Source organism: Vipera ursinii (assembly GCF_947247035.1).
Source record: "Vipera ursinii genome assembly, chromosome: 2".
Classification (NCBI taxonomy): domain Eukaryota; kingdom Metazoa; phylum Chordata; class Lepidosauria; order Squamata; family Viperidae; genus Vipera; species Vipera ursinii.
The window spans coordinates 277073983-277092729 of NC_139513.1; the positions used below are offsets into that span (position 1 = coordinate 277073983).

At 38.9% G+C, this 18747-nt stretch overlaps 1 protein-coding gene across 3 annotated transcripts in view; it reads right to left on the reverse strand.

Moving 5' to 3' along the window:
* RAI14 (retinoic acid induced 14) overlaps nt 1–18747 on the reverse strand; it is a 116976-nt gene that overhangs the window by 80931 nt on the left and 17298 nt on the right. For all 3 annotated transcript variants that reach the window (XM_083357306.1, XM_083357305.1, XM_083357307.1), the window contains exon 2: nt 17842–17912. In XM_083357306.1, the coding sequence (XP_083213432.1) occupies nt 17842–17877 (36 nt within the window). In that variant the 5' untranslated portion in view covers nt 17878–17912. The remainder of the gene's footprint in view (nt 1–17841; nt 17913–18747) is intronic.

Consider the following 18747-nt stretch of genomic DNA (forward strand, 5'->3'; position numbering starts at 1 on the left):
AAGATGTACAGAAAGCACCAAAAGTGGCTATATAAGGAAGTCTCATATTGACAAGTTAATATTGTATGTACATGAATTCCTTGTTGGAGAAGACAAAGATCTCCCCTCAGGGCAATTACTGGAAGACCATTCCTACTTCTAGACAGTGGAAGCCTTGCTGGGATGTAGGGTAATAAAATCTGAACAATACCTTGGTGGTGAAGCAGGAAGTACCTGATTACTAAGTGTTTAGAGCTACTTGGACTCCCTCTATTCCAAGATCTCTCAACCCCACAGACATCAGCCAGAAATTTGAGGAAATTTATGAACATATCAAGTCCAATACTCAACAAATTTCAGATTAGACCTTTGTTCTCAGGCGAAGAATGCTATCTGCAATATTAAGGCTTTTGTTACAAAGACATATAGTTTGCATGTGCACATACTGTATATGTCCTGGAAGCACTTACAGACTTATTCTGAAATATTATATAGGTAGTCCTCAACTTATGACCATAACTGGGATCAGAATTTCTGTTGCTAAGTAAGGCAGTTGTTAAATGAGTCATGCCTGATTTTAAAACCTTTTGCCATGGTTGTAAAGTAAATAATGTGGTCATTAAGCAAATCTGGATCCCCCATTGGTTTTGCTTGACAGAAGCTAGCTGGGAAGTTTGCAAATGGTGATGGTGATCACATGACCCTAGGATGCTACAACCTTCATAAATAGATACTGATTGACAGGTGTCCAAATTTTGATTATGTCATCTTGGTGTGTAGCAATAAGCTTAAGTGCAAGGACTGGTTGTAAGTTACTTTTTTCAGTGCTGTTGTAATTTTGAACAAATACTAAACAAATGGCTATAACACGAAGACTAGCTCTGCTTAACTACCAAATTTCTAGTCCTTTGGAGGGCAGGACTATATAAAAATAAATGGGAGGAGCCTGCCACATGTATAAAATGGAAAGTGAAATTAAAAAGTGAAAGGTGTGGTTAAGAATTAGGAAAAATAACAAGTTCTGTACAGGGAAAGGCTGTATTTGTATATTTTATTAGCCATTATTAGCATAGGGGGGTGAGGTGTTACCCCCCCATTGATAGGCCTCGCAACTTGGGCGTCCTCCTTGACTCCCGGCTCAATTTTGAAGACCACATAGGAGCCGTGACCAGGGGGGCTTTTGCTCAGGTTCGCCTGGTGTGCCAGTTGCGACCCTACCTGGACCGAGATGCCCTACGTACAGTCACTCATGCGCTCGTGACCTCCCATTTAGATTACTGCAACGCTCTCTACATGGGGCTGCACTTGAGGACCACTCGGAGGCTTCAGCTGGTGCAGAATGCGGCCCCGCGAGTTGTGATGGGGGTTTCCCGATACTCCAATGTAACACCTCTACTCCGCGAGCTGCATTGGCTTCCGGTTGCCCTCCGGGTAAGATTCAAGGTGCTGGTGATGACCTATAAAGCCCTAAATGGCTTGGGTCCGGGATATCTGAGGGACCACCTGCTGCCAGCATCAAGCTCCCTTCGTCCAGTGTGCTCCCACAGGGAGGGACTTCTCAGGGTGCCGCCGGTAAAAGATTGCCGGCGGGTAACACCCAGGGGGAGGGCCTTCTCAGTGGGTGCACCTGCCCTCTGGAACCAGCTGCCCGTGGAGCTTAGGACTGCCCCCGACCTCCGTTCATTCAGCCGGGACCTGAAGACCTGGCTCTTCGAGCTCTCTGGCCCAGGCTGAGAATTTTAATTTTAATTAATTGGGGTTTTTTACTTTTTCAGGGACTGTTGTAATTATTTTTAATTGTTTTTAACTTTTGTATTTCTTGTTTTAAATACCCTGTAAACCGCCCTGAGTCCTGCGGGAAAGGACGGTATATAAATCCAATTAAATAAATGAATAAATAAATAAATAAATATGTTTTATTAAATAAATACAACTGGCTAAGTTCCCCGTTGTGCTAATCATTAAACCTAATGGCTGGGTCCAAACAATAGGTATTTTTGCACTATGCAAAAAACTAATAATTGTATATTGTGGTGAATGAAGCCAGTATATTTCACCTCCTTTTATACACTGACTGGATAAGTATCATCCTACCAACTAATTGATAAAACATAGATTTAATGCAACACTTTGTAATCTGCTCCCAAATCAGAATTTTATTAAGAATATTCCAAGTCTGGTCTAGCTGTTATTAAATAACAAATGGGAGCTGACACAAAAAAATACAGGACAGGATAAAGAGTGTAGTATGCTCAATTTGGGTTTTAGAAAATTGAAGAAGTATCGCATTGCATGGCAACTGAGAAAAAGCACCCTGGGAGAGGATTCATAAAATACAGTAATTGTTATAGAACCTGATTTCAACTTTTGCATGGAAATTCAACAGCTTATTTAGAATTCACTGCAGAAGTTCACTATACAAGTAAATGAGCCTTTAAGTAAGAAACAGAACGTTCAGCTCAACACAATGACACAATTTGGAGAAGAATCTTTCTGAAGACAATGTTGGGGGTGGGAGGGATGGGCGAGACAACTAATATTTAAAGGGTAACTATAAGACAAAGTCAAGTAGTATGAGTCATTTTTAAGGCTGAGACACACACAGAGATGCAATATGAAACTATTCTTAAGCTTCCTTCCATGGAAATTGCCTGGTATGCAGAGGAAAAATCCATAATGGCTGAACAATTGCATTCCTATGTTATAAAAAAAGGGGGGGGGGGAGGAGACAAATGCCAAAATTTCCAGGCCAAGCTAAGTTTTAAAAAAAAAGCTGAAAAAATTGTGGTGGTGGGGGGCTACCAATGCCTGCAAAACTATGCTTTGTTCAGAAAACTCTCCAGCCCTAGTAAAAAATCACAGATAAGTTAAAGTGATAGGGGGTTGGAAGATGTGATCAATAATTATTCTCATCGAGGCTAAACTGGTATTTTGTGATTACAATGGCAACAATTGCTATCTAGGCCTCCAATTATATCTCTCTTGTGAGAGCATTCAGAACAATTGTCTTCGTTAGTTCTCCGAGACTGATCATGCTAGCTGGGCAATTGTGAAAGTTCAAGTCCACATATCCTAAAGTTGCCAGATTTGAAAAACACTGAGATACTGTAGATGGTAGCAAGGTATTGTTAAAAAGGAAGTAATACACAAAGTAATGCAGACAAAAGGAGTGTAGTTGAGGAGCATAACTAGAATGGCTATCCCAGTCTCTCCAATTTATAGTTCTCCAGATGTTTTGGATTACAACTTTCATCACTCCAACCCAGTGTCTGTTGAAATACAGTACATCTGGAAGGAAAAGTTTGGGGAGATGGAATTGTACCCAGGAAAAGAATGGAAAATCAATTAGGAGTGATGACTGCAAGATATGAAGTTATTTAAAGCTACTTCTCCTGGCATTGTCCTTCAAAACCAAGAGTCACTCAGAATGGAGCTGTATAACAAAGATATGAGCATTTCACCTCCCAAAGACCCTCACCTGATGTAACCTCCCCATCACAAGACTCCCACTGATGACTCCCACCTGATCCATTACAAGACCAACACTTGAGACACGCACATCTGACCCATCATAAGACCTATTGAACACACAAAGCCCTTATAAACAGAACACTGACACTGACATCCCCTAAGCCAGGGGTAGGCAACCTTGGCTCTTTTATGACTCCTGGACTTCAACTCCCAGAATTCCATGCTGGCTCAGGAATTCTGGGAGTTGAAGTCCAGGAGTCATAAAAGAGCCAAGGTTGCCTACCCCTACCCTAAACCAAGCATGTCAAACTGCCGGCCCATGGGCCAGTGGGGAAAAAGTCCCAATATGTCATGTGAGGTCATGAGTTTGACATGCCTGCCATAAATTCTGCTGAAGATGTTACCTACCCTGGTAACAAAATGTTCAGAAACCAAACCACAAACTTGGAAAATGAACTTCACCCTCATGAGGAAGTTAAGTGTAAAACTCTCTCCTTTGGAACAAAACTCATTCAACCAGAGCAAGCCCCCACCCATCTAGTCCAGGCTTTCCCCAACCAGCTGCTTCCAAATATTTTGGACTAACTTTGGGCAGCATGTCTAATGACTATGTTGATTGAAGCTGTGGTCCAAATAAACTGGATGGTAATTATGTAGGGAAGGCTCATCCATTGCAACATTTGAATTTAGAGCTCTGAAGCAGGAACCAAGAACAAGCTAAAGGCTCTATTTCCCTTATCACCCTCCAAGTCTTATAGCAAATTGCTTTTGAACGACTTCCAAAGCTATTTCAGATACAACATATGAATCAGCAGCTTAGTCCTAGCATTCGACTAAATTACCCCAAGTCTCAGGAGTGGGATCCAGGTGAGTGAGAAATCTTACCCATTAAACACTAACTCAGGGACTCGAAATAGAAGTCTCCTGCTTAGATAACTTTGGCATCAAACTGTAATCTAAGAAGCACTGCTGCTCTCCATTGGCATAATCAGGTCAGTAAAGACATATGTGGGAATGGAAAGGAGTAACTGAACATAAAGTTAAACCTGAAGCTATCCCATAATTCTGCAAATCTCTTTAATTCTGGTAAATAGCACCCTATCCTTTTTCAAATGGTTTCTTTGTTGAAACAAGGTACAATGAAGAAAAATGATAATACAGAAAAAGAAAAATGATCCTACTCAGAATTTCTTTGAATTCGTATCCTTTGAATTCAGTTACTTGTTCACCAACTGAAGTTATGAAAGTGCTGAAAAAGGAGATTTATCACTGCTCCTTGAAATTACGACAGCATCCCCTAGTCAGAAGATTGTTAACTAGTGTGTTTGGTTACCAGTGTGCATTTATAATAGTTGCAGAGTTCTGTGGCCAAGTGATTACCATTTGCAAACTTCATTCACAGTCAAGCAGTCAATGGGGAAGTTGGCAGGACATTACATGAAATAAGGGGTGTCAAACTGCCGGCCTGCGGGCCAGATACATCATGCCGAAACCGCACCCACCCCATTGTCAGCAATGGGGGGGAAAAGTCACGATACGTCGCGACATGTCCCGTGACGTTGCGAGTTTGATATCCCTGCACTAAATGATCTGTGGTGATTCACTTAACAGCTGGAACTGATGTTGTAAGTCAAGCACAGTCAGGTGATGTTTCACTTCACAACTGTGTTGCTTAGTGATGGAGCTGCTGGTCGCCACTGTGGTTGTTAAGTGACAATTACCTGTACTAGTTGTTTAACACAAAGTATATAGAGGGGAAAATATTTTGTGTAGAGAAGTAGTGTCTTGATGCTAAACCATATTTATTAGTATTGCATGCTAAGAAACTATTAACTTAATAACCTTGTCTTCTTCTACCTTGACTTCTCTTTCAATGGTTGTTATTTTGGAATCTGCTATCACTTTATTTCTCAGCTTCTGGACTTCCATCAGCTGCATGAACATTACAAAGAGAAAATTTTAAAAGCAAACATGTGGCCTATCCTAATGCTGAACCTAGGAGCTAAACCAAAACAAAGAGGCTGTTCAGGAACAATCACAAGCTTGTTCAGTGCTACCTGTCATAAGCAAGAATTCTAGTAGTGAAGAAACTATGTAGGTTTCCATTTAAAGGCACGACTGTAAATAACTTAGCAATCCAGATACCTACGTGCAAGCTGTGTTTTAAAACTGTGGAGAAACTAAAGAAATTTGCTTTCTGACTCTGCTGTTTTTGAGAAGGAAAAAGGAATCACATTGCAACTAGATGCTTTGCAGCTATAAACTGCCAGAAAGTTGTCACTGTGCTGGTCTGCCAAGTGAAATAGTACCAAAAACTCGGCTGTAATGACTTCTTGACAATCCCAGCCTGCAAAATATACACTCAACAATAAGGGTCATTTCAGAGGAAAATAAAACTGAAGGGAATACATGTAAAAAAATTTTTTAAAAAATCTGCCCTAGCAGATGTGTTTCAATCTGGTATTTGTAATTTTTTACCAATCAGTCAAAGTATAATTATGGCAAATGAATGTGCATTTTCCAAGGTCAAAGCACAGCTGGTTCAGCGTTCACTCCCACAGGAATCTGAACACTGCATCCCAACTCTACATCCCTTTAGCCTATCAGCAAGGTGCAATGGATTCCTTTTATGTTGGCTGATTACACATGGTTAAGAAAAGGGAAGGTAAAACATATGCTTCGCACAGAGAGAAAAGTAAGTTAAGTGAAAAAGAACTAACCATCTAAAAGTGATTCAGAGTTCCTTACAAGGAAGATGTTAGAGATATGACATATTTCTAATAAGTAGCATAAATTATTAAAAATGGTAGCACAATACACTGCTGCTGTTTATAAAACAGGTTGAAGAAATGACTGCGTAGGGTGGGGAGAAGAACATACCAAACATTATCTTTCTACATTAGTTTTTCTCAACTTTGGCAACTTTAAAATGAGTGGACTTCAATTCCCAGAATTCTCTGGCCAGCATGGAAAATTCTGGGAGTTGAAGTCCATGCATCTTAAAGTTGCCAAGGTTGAGAAACACCGTTTAAGCATTCAGAACTAAACACTGATACTTGCAGCTATTCTTTCAAAAGCTCTCATTTCTATTGCCTCATTTCCCATTGAAAAAAGGATTTGTGAATTTCTATTCTAATCCAAGACCCGTTTCAGCCTTGGCTTCTTCCTCCTAGTAACTGCTTATAGCAGTTACTAATTGATACCACCACCTCCTAGAACAGGCATGTCAAACTTGCGACATCACGTGATGTCGTGTGATATATCAGGACTTTTTCCCCACTGCCGACAATGGGGTGGGTGCAGTTCCAGTATGATGCATCTGGCCCGTGGGCCGGCAGTTTGACTTGCCTGTCCTAGAGTTTTCACCACCAGAGAAAAGCGTATTGGAAAATGTGTTGCTGACATACAGCATATTTTTAGACAAAGACCGACAATATTTTACATCTGTGAGCTGTGTTCAGACTGCTTTATCTCTAAGCAATAGATTTGTGGATGAGTCAGCACATAGCTGTAGACAAAGATAATAATGCTTCAATAGATAATTCTCCTTGGACTTTACGCTGCTGACTATCATTTTATTTAGAAGTGAAAACTCTACAGCATTTCATCAGTCTCAACTACTGTTGGCCTAATATAGATAGTCCTCATCTTACAACAGTTCATTTAGTGACCATTCAAAGGTACAATGGCACTGAAAAAAGTGACTGATGGTTTTTTACACTTATGACAGTTGCAGCATCCCATGGTCAAAATTTGGATGCTTGGCAACTGACTCGTATTTATGATGGTTACAGGGTCCCAGAGTCATGTGATCACCTTTTGTGACTTTCTGATAGAGTCAATGGGGAAGCCAGATTCACTTAACAACTGTGTTACTAACTGAACAACTGCAGTGATTCACGTAACAATTGTGGCAACAAAAATCGTAAAATGGGTCAAAATTCACTTAACAACGTTTTGCTTAATAACAGAAATTTTGAGTTCAATTGTGGTCATAAGTCAAGGATTACCTGTAGAAAGGATCACATGCTGGAAGCAACCAGTTACAAACATCATTAAGCCAAAACAGGTATTTGGGACCTATAATTTCTCACATTAAAAACCATTGTTCCCACCCACCATTTTAAGACAAATATGCAAAATCAAATGATTTGTTATATGGCCCTCTTTTATAGGCATTTTGTTGAGAATCAGGCTTCCACACAAAGACAAAAGAGGAAACATCATAAGTTCAATTCAGATATTTACTCGGCCTAATATCTCTTGATGATGGAAATAAGCACATAGGCATCACCATATTGCTAACATAATATTAATACCCAAACTTTGTCAGGCCTCTTCTGGAAAGCGAGATGAGAAAAACCAAATGGTATCCACAGATGCAACAATTTCAGGCAAGAAGGCTTACCATATAAAAGCTAATGAAGCCAAAATAATTTCAGTAGCTGCTGTATAATTTTTTAAAAAGGAATCCCTGCGGATTTTACTCCACTAGTTTTTGTCGACTAAAGGATGCAGTGCTCATCTCCGGGTTAAGGCCATTGAGCCAAATGCTACCCAAAGTCAAGTAGTACAGCTAGTCTTTGACTTATGGACATCAATTTAATAACAGTTCAGTGTTATGACAGCCTTGGAAAAAGTGACTTATGACCTGGACTTGCACTTATGACCATTATACCATCCCTGTGGTCACATGATCCAGTTTAGTTAATTAGCAACTGGCTTGTGTTTACGTGATCATGGTTTGCAGCTACTTTTTGGCTGATTTCTGCAAAAAAAAATCATCACTGGGGAAATTGGATTTGCTTAACAGCTGCATTATTCTCTTAATGACTGGTAATAATTGTCATAAAATTGAGTCTGGCTCAACTTACAACTGCAATGACGTACAATGGAAATTCTGGTCCCAATTGTGGTTGTAAGTTAAGGACTATATGAAGAGGGTGGGAGTTGTTCAATTTCCTATCTACTTTTTGGATTCAACTTGTCCCTTTGTAAAAAAAAATTAAGTTGGAGAAGCCAGTTAGATATAAACTTTAAGTGCTAATCAAGCTAACGTTAGTGTACAGAGAACAAATTGATGGTATCTTGTTCTTCTAGAACAAGAAGCAAAATGCTTTGGGCTAACTGCGCTGCAGCTCTGAGCATTTAGCTTTCTAGTTTAAGCAGTACATTTTGGTTGATCCCATGTAGCAAGCCTTTGCCTCTAATAGCAACAGAAAGCTACATATTTATATGAATTCCACTGTATTTTTAGAAAGGAATTATGTTCCTTTTGCAAATTCATACACCAAGTTATAATAGCACTGACTTTTAACTTGTTTCTGGAGGAGTTTTAATGACACTGCTTAGATGCTACAGTACCAGCCTCAAAGATAAATGATGAATGGAAGGTTGCCCCAATGCAACCTTTTGTATGAGTGTTGAGATGTGGAATACATGTACAAAACAGGAAGAACTTGCATCCGGATACTGCTTCCATCAAGCTCATGAAAGTGACGGTTCCTACTTCTGTTCAGATATCTTTGAAGTGAGATTTCACAAAACAGATCCAGGAGGCCTAAAATTTTAATAGCAGCCCCATTTCATATGTCTCTTCCACCAACCCAGCCACTGTCCCTCTTGAGACATATCAGAAGACAGTGATGTGACAGGAAAAGTACTGTCGTTGCCTAGAGTCACTCCCCGAGGAAGGCAGGTATTTCAGAAATGTAAAATATAAATAAATAATAAAAGTTTAGCCGCATCCCCACCAGCATTTCCCATGCTTGGTTTTATTTGCTTTTTTTCAATAAATATTTCATCATCTCATCTTACCATTACATATATGAAGCTATGTGCAAAATGAATCGCTTCCAAACTATTAGCCATGATCATTCTAATCCAACATCGCAAAACACAGCAAAAAGCACATTATGAATTGCTAGTTATTTTCTGAGGGAAAGGCTCCTTTGAAAGCTTAAAAGATCCAAACACAAATATAATGGCTATAGTAAGATTCACCTACACCAATATGGTGGTATGGAATTTGCTTACTATTAATGTTTTTCCTTTGCTATCATATATTTTACCTATCTGCAGACTTCTGTTAATTATATCTTCAGAGCCCACCAGGTCCTCCTGCCCCCACCTCTAGGACAATTAGATCATTCAGGTCAAGTTTATAGTGGAATAAAAGGTAGGAGACTCGGCTTGCAAAGCGTTGACTGGAAGATGAGCTGTCTGTCTCCAACTTTTGAGTAAATAGCTCTTAAGAGCCATTAAGAGAACTCACGTCCCAGCTTGAGTTTCGTAATAGTTTTGACAGATGTGTGTTACTCCTGAACTATTCCACGATTCCAACTGAAATTCCCATATTCCATGCTTCCACCACTTATAGAGCATTAATTATATCATGTTCTATGATAATATGATACAGAAGTGATAACATTCAAACAATTCTCAAAAACAACTACAACAATCCCAATTTTGGGGAATCCGTGTGTACTTTAAAATGTGCCCTATGCTTAGGGTGACTGCTGAAAAGTCTATATTACATGTTTCAATGGAAGCCTGCTACAACCCAATTTGATTCACTAGACTCGGGGTCCCCAACCCCGGGTCCGTGGACTGGTACCGGGCTGCAGCATGCCAGCAACCGGTCCACACAAACAAGCAAAGCCCCATCTGTGGGATGCAGGCAGTACACAAAACCATGCCCTCTCTGGTACGTGGAAAAACCTTTCTCCACAGGACCGGTGTCTGGTGCCCAAAAGGTTCGGGACCTCTGCACTAGACCACAATTGTCAAACTCGATTGCGTCACATGACATATCGTGACATAGCACGTTTTTTGCCTTTGCAGAGCTGGGGTGGGCGTGGCCTGCGCGTGATGCATCTGGCCCACGGGCCACCAGTTTGACACTCCTGCACTAGACTAATGATTTGTTTTCCTTGCATTTTCTTATTTTCTGTCCACCACCAGAACTTTGTATTTCTCAAACATAATCAGCTTCCTTTATATACCAGATTGGGACTATTTTGCCTCCATAATATTGGAATCTTTTAAGGCCAGGAGCTGTTTTAATAAATCAAGCCCAAACTTCAGTAAATAAAAATCAAGAAATTTATTCTGGCTGGATTAAAAGGAAGTCTTTTATAAGAGGTGTCGATAAGATCAGAGCCAGCTGTCTTTCAGACTCTTGCTCTCAAATCAAGCGGGGGTGGGAGGGGAGATTTGTTTCTCCTGTTAAACAAAGAACATTTTTCTTCTTTATTCCTCCTACTCTTCAGTTAAGACTACTCATTGAAAATTACATACTAGAAACAGATTTCCATGTTCTTGGCATGAGCATGGCTCTTTTTTGTCTGCTACTTTTCTGAAAGTGTACTGTAGAACAAAATAGGCTCTGTGATTACATTTGGCCCTCCAAGTGAAGTGCTTACTTCAAAGGGATATGAGAATGATGTGTAAATAAAAAACAGTACCGCTGGATTCAACATGTAAGTATCTACTGCTAGCCCTCCATTTACAACCACAACTGGAATTGGAATTTCCATTGTAAGTCACTACATGTTGGACCTGATTTTACAACAATTATGGTGGTTGTTAAGCAAATCATGTGGTTAAATGAATCCCTCTTTCCCAATGCACGTTTTGTTGGAAATCAGCAAAAAATGTCATAAACTGTAATCATGTGACTGCAAATGGTGCAACCAGTTGTAAATGCTAGCCAGTTGCCAAGCATCTGAATTAAGATCACATGACCAAGAGGGTGGTGTGACAGTCATAAATGCGAGTACAGGCTGTAAGTCTTTTTTCCCCAAGGTTGTCATAACTTTTAACCATAGTTAAATGAACAGTTGTATGTCAAGGACTACCTGCAATGGCAAATAAGCACATTGTTCATATAGTAGATACATAGGTGCCATATAATTGGCTGAGTTCAGTATTTAACATACTATCAGTATCCTGTTAAAGCAGCATTGTACATTTCTAACTTGATCTTAAAGTGTACAACTGGAGTGGCATACTAGTCAGTAGTAGTTCACAGACTTTCTCCAACCATGAACCACTAAATAAATATTCAGAAAATGCAGGGTGATGCAATTAACCCAACAATCCTTGCTCTTACCCAATTTCCATCTTTAGATTCATATGTTTCAGGAAAAGATAGGAACCATTTATTTAGCAATCTTCTAATCCAATGCCATTCATTGCAGGATCTGCTAAAGTAGTTTGGATGGATAGCTATCCAGTCTCTCTTCAAGAGTTCTAATGAAGAAGAATGTACTAAAGCAAGCTATTCCACTGGTTGGCAGCTTTTACTGTCAGGAAATTCCTCCTAATACCTACCTTGAATATACTTCCCTATGGTTTGTACAAGTTCACTTCCTCATTTAAACAAAAATTCTGATCATAATAATAAACAATTTGCTGGTCAAGAACATTCATCAATAGAAATATCTTGAATACAAAGGGACTAGAAACAATTGGATCTCCTGTTCAACTGAGTTTCATTTTTTAATATTCATAATTGTACTTCCTAATTACAGTTTTCCTTTGGTGTTGCCGGTGTAAAATTATATACTTCTATTTGTACAATGGTATGTCAGAATAATCTTAGAAGACTAGGCCCAGAGACGCTTTGTAGGGAACTGATATTAGCTTTACCAGGTAGACTAGACAGGTCCAAGAAATTAGAGGGTCTTTTTGAGCCCCTTACTTCACGTACTATCCAGCTGCAAACTATGCTGTCTTATATAATGCCGCTTGGGTGTGTGTGTGAAAGCCCTAATAAGCAGGCATATACATAGAATGAAGGCTACTGCTAAGTTTGTAAGCCGCCCTGAGTCTTCGGAGAAGGGCGGGATATAAATGGAATTAAAATAAAAAATAAATAAATATCTGACCATTCTCTAAGCAGCCTCTTTGGCCCAGTCTTCAGCCCAGCATTCCAAGGTCATTCTGGCATACCATTAGAACTTAGCAAAGTTTGTGACCTCAAAGTTAGTAACAGCATCTGAGATTTGTTCATAAATGTTTTCAGAATTTTAGTAACACACTCACATTGCTACCCATATTATCAAATGTATACATGTCAATGTACAAGTTTTCAGCCACTGATCTATTTTCCTGAACCATTACCAACAACTGCAGGCTTTCTTCTGCCTAGTTGATGGATGTGAGAAAGAGGGAGGTTGAGTTGCTGAATGATTTTGTCCAGCCAGATCATACATTTGGGCAGAAGGGAGAAATGAGCAGATTGTTTAGCTGATGCAGGTAGAGAGACTGCAGCAGACCAGATGGTGGTCTCAAATCACAGTGTCACTATCACTGCTGTAGAGCAACAAATTATGGTAACTCAATTCCAAATGCAAAAACTCTGTTTTTATTCTTAAGTTAATGGATAAGAAAGACCACACACGTAGATGACTCAACCTCTCACTGAGCTAGAAAACATATAAAACTCCAGAAAAGACCTAACTACTTTTATCACTCTCCAGACTTACATGTCTGACGACCTTCCTTCAGAAGAGTGATTTTGTCTAGCAGAGACAGATGACATTATCTAACAGAAGAAAAACAGTCATAGAAATATGACTAAAACACAAGAAAATTTCACAACTGAGCATCTATTAAAACAATATTTGAACCCTTGGGATTCTCCCATAGACAAAGCAACCAAGCTTCTATAAATTCATCACCCAGAATGAACTTAATAGAGTTTGAAACAAGAAGCTTATGACAAAACAGTACATGGTGAATGAAATATATAAATGTTTTACTACTGCTTAAAGCAATAGCACTACCTCCATTCAAAGGTAACTGAAAGAAGCTCAAATATTTGCTATTGGCATTATTCCAAGTCTACAATTTATCACAGATTTTAAAAGCCAATGATAATAACTTAGTCTCTACTATCTAAGTTCAAAAGTGTCTCAAATATTTAAAAAACAGAGCTTGGGCTAGCTTCAGAGTCTGCTTGGATAGCTCTGTGGTTAACCTCAAAGTTATGCAGCTTTCTCTGGCTGTTCCTTGAAACAATGTGCAAAAAGATTATGCAAAAGCACGATCTTGCTCTTTAGATAATACCACTAAAGAGTGAAAAAATGAGTGCAAGGAAAAATCAGCCTGAATGTTCAGCAGTATAAATTTTACCTTCTCTATCCTATTTCTTATTAGTACCTATATCACAGGTGTTAAACTTGCCACGTCACATAAAGCGACGTATCGCGACTCTTTTTGCATTGCCGGCAATGGGATGGGTGCGGTTTCGGTTTGATGAACCCGGTCTGTGGGCCGGCAGTTTGACACCCCTGACCTATATCATTAACTTTAGAGCAGGGGTGTCAAACTGCTGGCCCACGGGCCAGTCTCATCATACTGAAGCCGTGCCCACCCCACTGCCGGCAATGCAAAAAGAGTCGCGATACATCACGACACATCACATGACGTGGCGGCTTTGACATCCGTGCTCTAAAGCAAGAGGTATTGTGACATATTTAGAATATAGTGTGGTTTTCGGTTACCTGAAGCATCTGGTTGTACATAGATGGAATAAAATGCTAGATAAGGCATTCTTCTACAAACTGTTGAACTTGAGATGAATTAAGGCCACAATTCCAAGCTTCTTCTATGTTAGCCTGAAATTTGGGAAATTATAGTCCTAATCTTGAAAGCACCACACTGAAGAGGACTAAGATAGGACTATTCACCTGATCTGGTGTTCCTAATTTCTATCTGATTGGATTCCCATGTAGCACTAATCATTTGCCTAAGTATGGTTACTGAATGGGCTGTCTTGAACAATATACTAAACCCAAACAAGCCAATTTTATTATGATTTAAAAGCAATATATGAACTCAGCCTTTCCCACCCCTCTCAGTTTCAGTCCAAATGATTTTCAATGAAATTAATCCTGCTGTTTCATGCAAATCCAAGTAAATAATAAGAACTCAACTAGATTCTAATAATGCCACTGCAATTACGTATGTAAAAATCTGTAACACTGACTTTTATTTACAACTTTTAAACCTTGTCTTTCAAATGTAACAGGTTCCTTCTCAAAAAGCTTGTTGATAAGCCATAACTTTACCTTTACTGGTGTGTATAAGATTTTCACTAAGATTCATTTGCAAAGATTCCTTTTAGATGAAAATGTCAGGGAATGATAGATCACATTATTTCCCCCCCAAGATGTTTATACATAGGGTAGACAAATTTATGAATTATAGTAGATTTGGAATTATGTTAGCCTATTGAAAGCACAGTCACAAATGGTTGTCATGGAGATGGGCCTACTCACAAAATGGGAGCCATTATAAGCATGTATAACAGTATGAGGAAATGATTTTGGGAGACAGAAAGAAGAGCCCAGAGGCTGAAAAACAAGCATATAAAAATATCTCCACCCACAGAAAGAGGGAAACATTTCAGAAGGGACTCTCCTTAGTTTTCTGGAAAGCAAAAGCAAAAGACAAAAGAAATACTTTTAGTTTTGCAAAAATGTGTTAATGGACGCTTACAATAAAGTTAAGAGTTAGCGAGGATTTCCGGTTGAGGAAAATTGAGGACTAAGACACCTCTGAATGAGCAGAGATGACTTTGTGGCAGTCACAGCAGCAGGGTGATAAAACCCACGGGCAAGAGGGTCCTTTCTGAAATGTTTCCCAAGGTCATTCCCACATCCCATTATAGCATGACCAGTCCCAAGAGCGAAGCTCACTTACCACATTGACCACACATTATTCACCAGAGGGAAAATAGTCCTAGTTGCTTTCTTCTATCCCAGTGAAAGCTCTACACAATCCTGAGGCATTTGAGCAAATAGAAATGCTACAGAAAGCCAGCATGCAACGTGCTTCTATTCAATACAAATTTTTCATATTAGTTTAGTTTCATTTAGTTTAAAGAAACCAGAGGTGGAATAAGAATCCATTGAGATTGGAGATTTGGGGGGGGGGTACCCTGGTGTCTGGGTGCCAAATTACTACCCTGACATATGCTAATGTTATTCATTTCCATAATGTATGTTATCTACTTTCTTTAGGACCAGAGATAAGGAGAAAGAACTCTTTTTCAAGGACTTTACAATCTAAAAAAAAAAACAACTTGGAAACTATATGCAGATGTTTCAATTTAGGCCAGATTACAAGCAGATATGAAAATGAGCAGGTTATATGCCAAGGATTCAGGAAAAGATCAACTAAGAAGAGGAATTAGAAAGAAGCTGGAAAAATAGCAACAGATAACTGTGGGAGTGTCTTTCATAGGATATTAAAATGCTTTATTTTTTAAAAAACAGACTACATTATCCAGACTGATATATTTCCCTAATTCTTTCCCTTTCAACTTAGAAACCACAAAATTTTACAAATACCAGGCATGGGAACAGACCATAAAATACCCTTTTGTTTGTTAAAAGCTTCTTCTCCAGACATTTCAAAGAAAGCAAACAATTAAGTTAGTTTAAAGGAATCAATGGGTTTTGACTTTTCCTTCAACCAAGAAAATAGCATCCCAAAAATTATTTACAAAAAAATGGTGCCAGAACGGCATCCCAACCAGCCTGAAATACTTTGAAGAAGCAGGTTTGCATGGGTCCATGGTCTCATTATGTACACTACTTAGCAGGAATAACAAATAATAGGGATTTCTATTCATTGGTTGTTTAGCATTGCACCCAAGCTAGAATCACCGGATTGCTGCTTTTTTAATAAGCCAACAAGAAAAAAAAGTAGATGGTAATGGAAACCCTGACTTTGAAGAACTTTGGCTGATTCTTAAGAGCTAGACAGTGTTTGGCAGGGATGAATGCCAAAGATCTGCAAGGAAGCATCAATCTGTGACACAAGGGAAAAAACAGCCTATATTATCACTAAACAGTCTTCCTGCAGACCCAAGACATTCTCTTTTCTCTTTAGCTATAAAAAAACTGTCATCCAGACAGTCCAGAAAAGTGTTCCTCATACTCAAAATTAAAAAAAGCTAAAAGTTACACAATGCCTGAAATGCGTAGCAACAATTTGGAAGGCAACTTTTGTCATAGCCCTAGCAGCACATATGGCTCATCAGTTTCCTTTTACAAAGGACCACCCAATAAACTGCAGTTATAGCGATCTAAAGGAGTCTGATGATCCAGCAAAACTTCAACACAACCTGTCAATGCTTGGCCTAAGACGGTGGCTGCTTCCTGACAAGCTGAGGCAGATTGCTAGGACAAAGACATTAACACAGTGATGAGGTACAAAGCAGAGGAATGAATATGACATGTAGAAGATGAAACACCAGGAACTGTCAAAACTGAGTCTTCCAGATATGAAAGAGAGCCGATCATGGACATTATCTTCTGCAACAAGAATGGTTGATTCCTACCAGTTGTTCTTAAAAGGATAAACACAAGAAAAACCCTGGCCAACAGAGACATGGTCTTCAACCAATATAGTTTTTTCTGCAGAACTTTTAAATATGTAACTCCTGCTCTTCATTTAAGATAAGCCAGAGAAGGCTAATAGGAATGATCCTGTTACAAATGAATTCAGAAACTAAGATAAGCTATTGTCTGCTGCACTCGGTTTGGACTGAGAATTATCTATCATGATCTGTACACCATGAATTATGAGTAAGCAAGATGTGGAGACCCAATTGTGGGCCGCTGAAATGCAGCAATTTTTCAGGGATTCAAATGGAAGACTTTCTCCCTGAATCTAGTGCATGTGCATTATACAATCTACATATTATAGACTGTACATAGGGAAGGGCTATATAATCCTTCCCGAAATATGCAGTCCTCAATAGTTAAAACTATATCCTGGTGTGATGGGTAGCAAAGTTCAGCTGAGCAATAGTAGCTTTTTTCAGATAAACTGATGGAAGTGGATTAGTTTAAACAGAAGTTTGCTGAGCTATTCAAGCCAACACATATACATCTATTTCACACCTCAAGATGAATGTAATTTATGCACTCTCCAATAAAAGTCTCCTTCATATCAAGTTTAATTCTTGGTAGATATAGGGGTTTTTTGGCAACAATATAGAAACTGCTGCTTTCCTCAAGGACATTTTCTTGACTTCCTAATCCTGCTCAGTCCTGTGTTTCTTTGGTCGCTTCCATGTCAGCTAAGTCTCCTGTTCAAGAATTACCCAGGTATGTTGCAGCTAAGCTTTTTGAGATCAACTAAAGTTGGCTAGGTGGACCATGATTTCACCTTAGCAATTAATTCATAATATTTGTCTAGAACAGAAGCAATTTGTCATCCTATTACTCCTTTCAGTCTCCTTTTACAAGCTTTGCCACTCCTGCTCTTATAGTTTATTAACCTTCGGTTTTATCATCTTGGAAGCAAAAGAATGTGGAATGGAAGTGAAAACAGATGAGAGTTAGCCAAACTGAGCCACTGAATACTTACATCACTCTTCCTGAACTTGGCTTTCAAACTCTTCATGTTTTTTCCATTCAAACCTTACACGTTTTCAGCACCTATGTAAGGAGGAAAAACAGAGATGTAAAGGATATGTATGTTTCCAGCTACATTTGGTTGAAATTTAATAAGCATTAGCTTCATTTTCTTAAATGGAGTATAACATTAGTTTAGGCAAAATGATACTCAAATTTATTGTTCAATTTTACCTGCTATATTAAATAGCATGTGTGTGTATGTGTGTGTATGTGTGTGTGCGTACACACACAGTGACTTTTCTGTGCAACAATGGAAAAAAGGATCTACTTTTACATGTGCATTTTCAAAGTACTTATAGCAATGCTGAATAAGTATGACATAATCTCCCATCTTTTGATCTAGCCATATTTTTTTTTAATCCAGCAAGAAAAATGCACAATCTTCTTTTGTGATTATAACCCCATGGCATTGTTCTCCAAAGCAGTAAAGAATATACCTTCTGTATAAAAAAATGAAATCTCTAAAAGAATGGTTTTCTATATCTCCATCAAGGTGCAATACATTTTATAACATGCCTGGTAAAGTATTCATTGGTTTTATAGACCATGCTATAAAGGGTTAGTTGCCTACACTGATTCATCCAACAGCAAGGCCTGCCTTTTCTTATCTTGTTCAATTGAAGCAGAATGTACTGTACAACACCCAACTTGACTGTTTCCTTGTCAGCTAAGTTTATGTCATTTGCAGCTACAACTTAGCGTGGCCAAGGCTTTTCTCTCTTAACAGCATTTCCTGGGCACCACTTGATAATAAAACTTTCTCATTTAAATAAAACCTCCAGCACATTTCTGCCCAATCTAATGCCTTCCACAAATACTAGTACCACCAGCTCCCAGAATTCCCCAGCAAGGCACA